This window comes from Gekko japonicus, unplaced genomic scaffold, assembly GCF_001447785.1.
Source record: "Gekko japonicus isolate JY-2015 unplaced genomic scaffold, Gekko_japonicus_V1.1 scaffold589, whole genome shotgun sequence".
NCBI lineage: Eukaryota > Metazoa > Chordata > Lepidosauria > Squamata > Gekkonidae > Gekko > Gekko japonicus.
Genome location: NW_015163105.1, coordinates 527,088 through 528,564, shown reverse-complemented (window position 1 = coordinate 528,564; position 1,477 = coordinate 527,088). Strand labels below are relative to the sequence as shown.

Sequence of the window (1,477 nt, the reverse complement as noted above, 5' to 3'; positions counted from 1 at the left end):
AAATAATGAAGCTTTAAAAACAAAAATAACAACCCCTGCCTGTGGAAGACATACTCTCTTATCCCAGCCATCTGACTGTCATTTGTAAGCATGCAGATTGGATTAAACGAGCGCTCTCTCTTTTCAAAACAAGCCTTATACAAAAAACAGCTCTAAAATATATGGCAGTTCCAGTGGAAAAGGAGTGTGTGGGACGCTTCACAGGGCTCTGTAAATCTTTTTCTGTTACAGCATTGCACAAATGATGATCTTCTATTTATATAAATCTCGTGTGTGTTTTTGTTTTATTGCTTCCTTTACGAAGTGGTTTCTAATAAGTAATCAGACCAGAGATAGAGAGAGAACTATCCTTATTACAGTGTAATAGTCTTATCTGTGTACTTATGTGAGGTAACAGAGACAGCATGTTCCACGACAGGTGCTTGAGTCTTTCGATTTTTTTCCCCCTAGGAACTTGCTGTGATGAAACAGATGTTGATAAATCTTCATGGGAAACCCCATGGAGACACTTTGCCTCAGAAAAAGGTTCGAAGTCCGCCGGCAAAAGCCCAATCGAATTCGTCGGTCAATTTGCCTTTAGAGCGCGAGGCAGAAAACGTGTTTGTGCCCAAACCAACATTATTTGTAAGTACAATAAGTTTTTTTTAATTAAGAAAAAAGTTTTGTTTAAATCATGACCAGTACGGTATAGCAGGTAGCTACAGTTGCCAGCTCCAGATTGGGACATTCCTAGAGATGTTGTGGTGGAGCCAGGGGAGGGACCCCAGCCAGCCATAATGCCATAGAGTCCGTCCTCCAAAGCAGCCATTTTCCCCAGCGTAACTGATCTCCATTCTCTGGAGGTTAGTGGTAATTGCAGGAGATCTTCAGGCCCCACCTGGAGGTTGGCAACCCTACAGGTAGCATATCTAAATTGGGACAGAGAGACCAAAGGGTAAAACAAAGGATCAGAGAACAATGTAAGAAAAAGAAGAAGAAGAGATTGGATTTATACCCCGCCCTTCACTTGGAGTCTCAGAGCAGCTTACAAACTCCTTTCCCTTCCCCTCCCCACAACAGACACCCTGTGAGGTGGGTGGGGCTGAGAGAGCTCTGACAGAAACTGCTCTTTTTCAAGGACAGCTGTGCCAGAGCTTGTGACTGACCCAAGGTCACATCAGCAGGTGCAAGTGGATGAGTGGGGACTCAAACCCGGTTCTCCCAGATTAGAGTCCGCGCACTTAACCGCTACACCAAACTGGCTCTCTGGCATTAAGTCCTCATTTATGGAAGTTATTGAGCACCATGTTTTTAACTGAGGATGTTTTATGATGTATTATATGTTTTATATTATTATGTATATTATGTTTTTATTATGGCAAGGTTCTGCCTTGCCTCTGTAAGCCGCCCTGAGCCCATCGGGGAGGGCGGGGTATAAATGTGAAAAATAAATAAATAAAAATGTGGAAGACGGACATGGTACGTATAAAGTAGATAA

The 1,477-nt window shown here is 42.9% G+C and overlaps 1 protein-coding gene across 1 annotated transcript in view; it reads left to right on the top strand.

Moving 5' to 3' along the window:
* The window catches only part of PIBF1 (progesterone immunomodulatory binding factor 1), a 158,945-nt gene that overhangs the window by 153,927 nt on the left and 3,541 nt on the right, over positions 1 to 1,477 (top strand). The window contains exon 17 of the mRNA XM_015406781.1: positions 451 to 624. Within this exon, the coding sequence (XP_015262267.1) occupies positions 451 to 624 (174 nt within the window). The remainder of the gene's footprint in view (positions 1 to 450; positions 625 to 1,477) is intronic.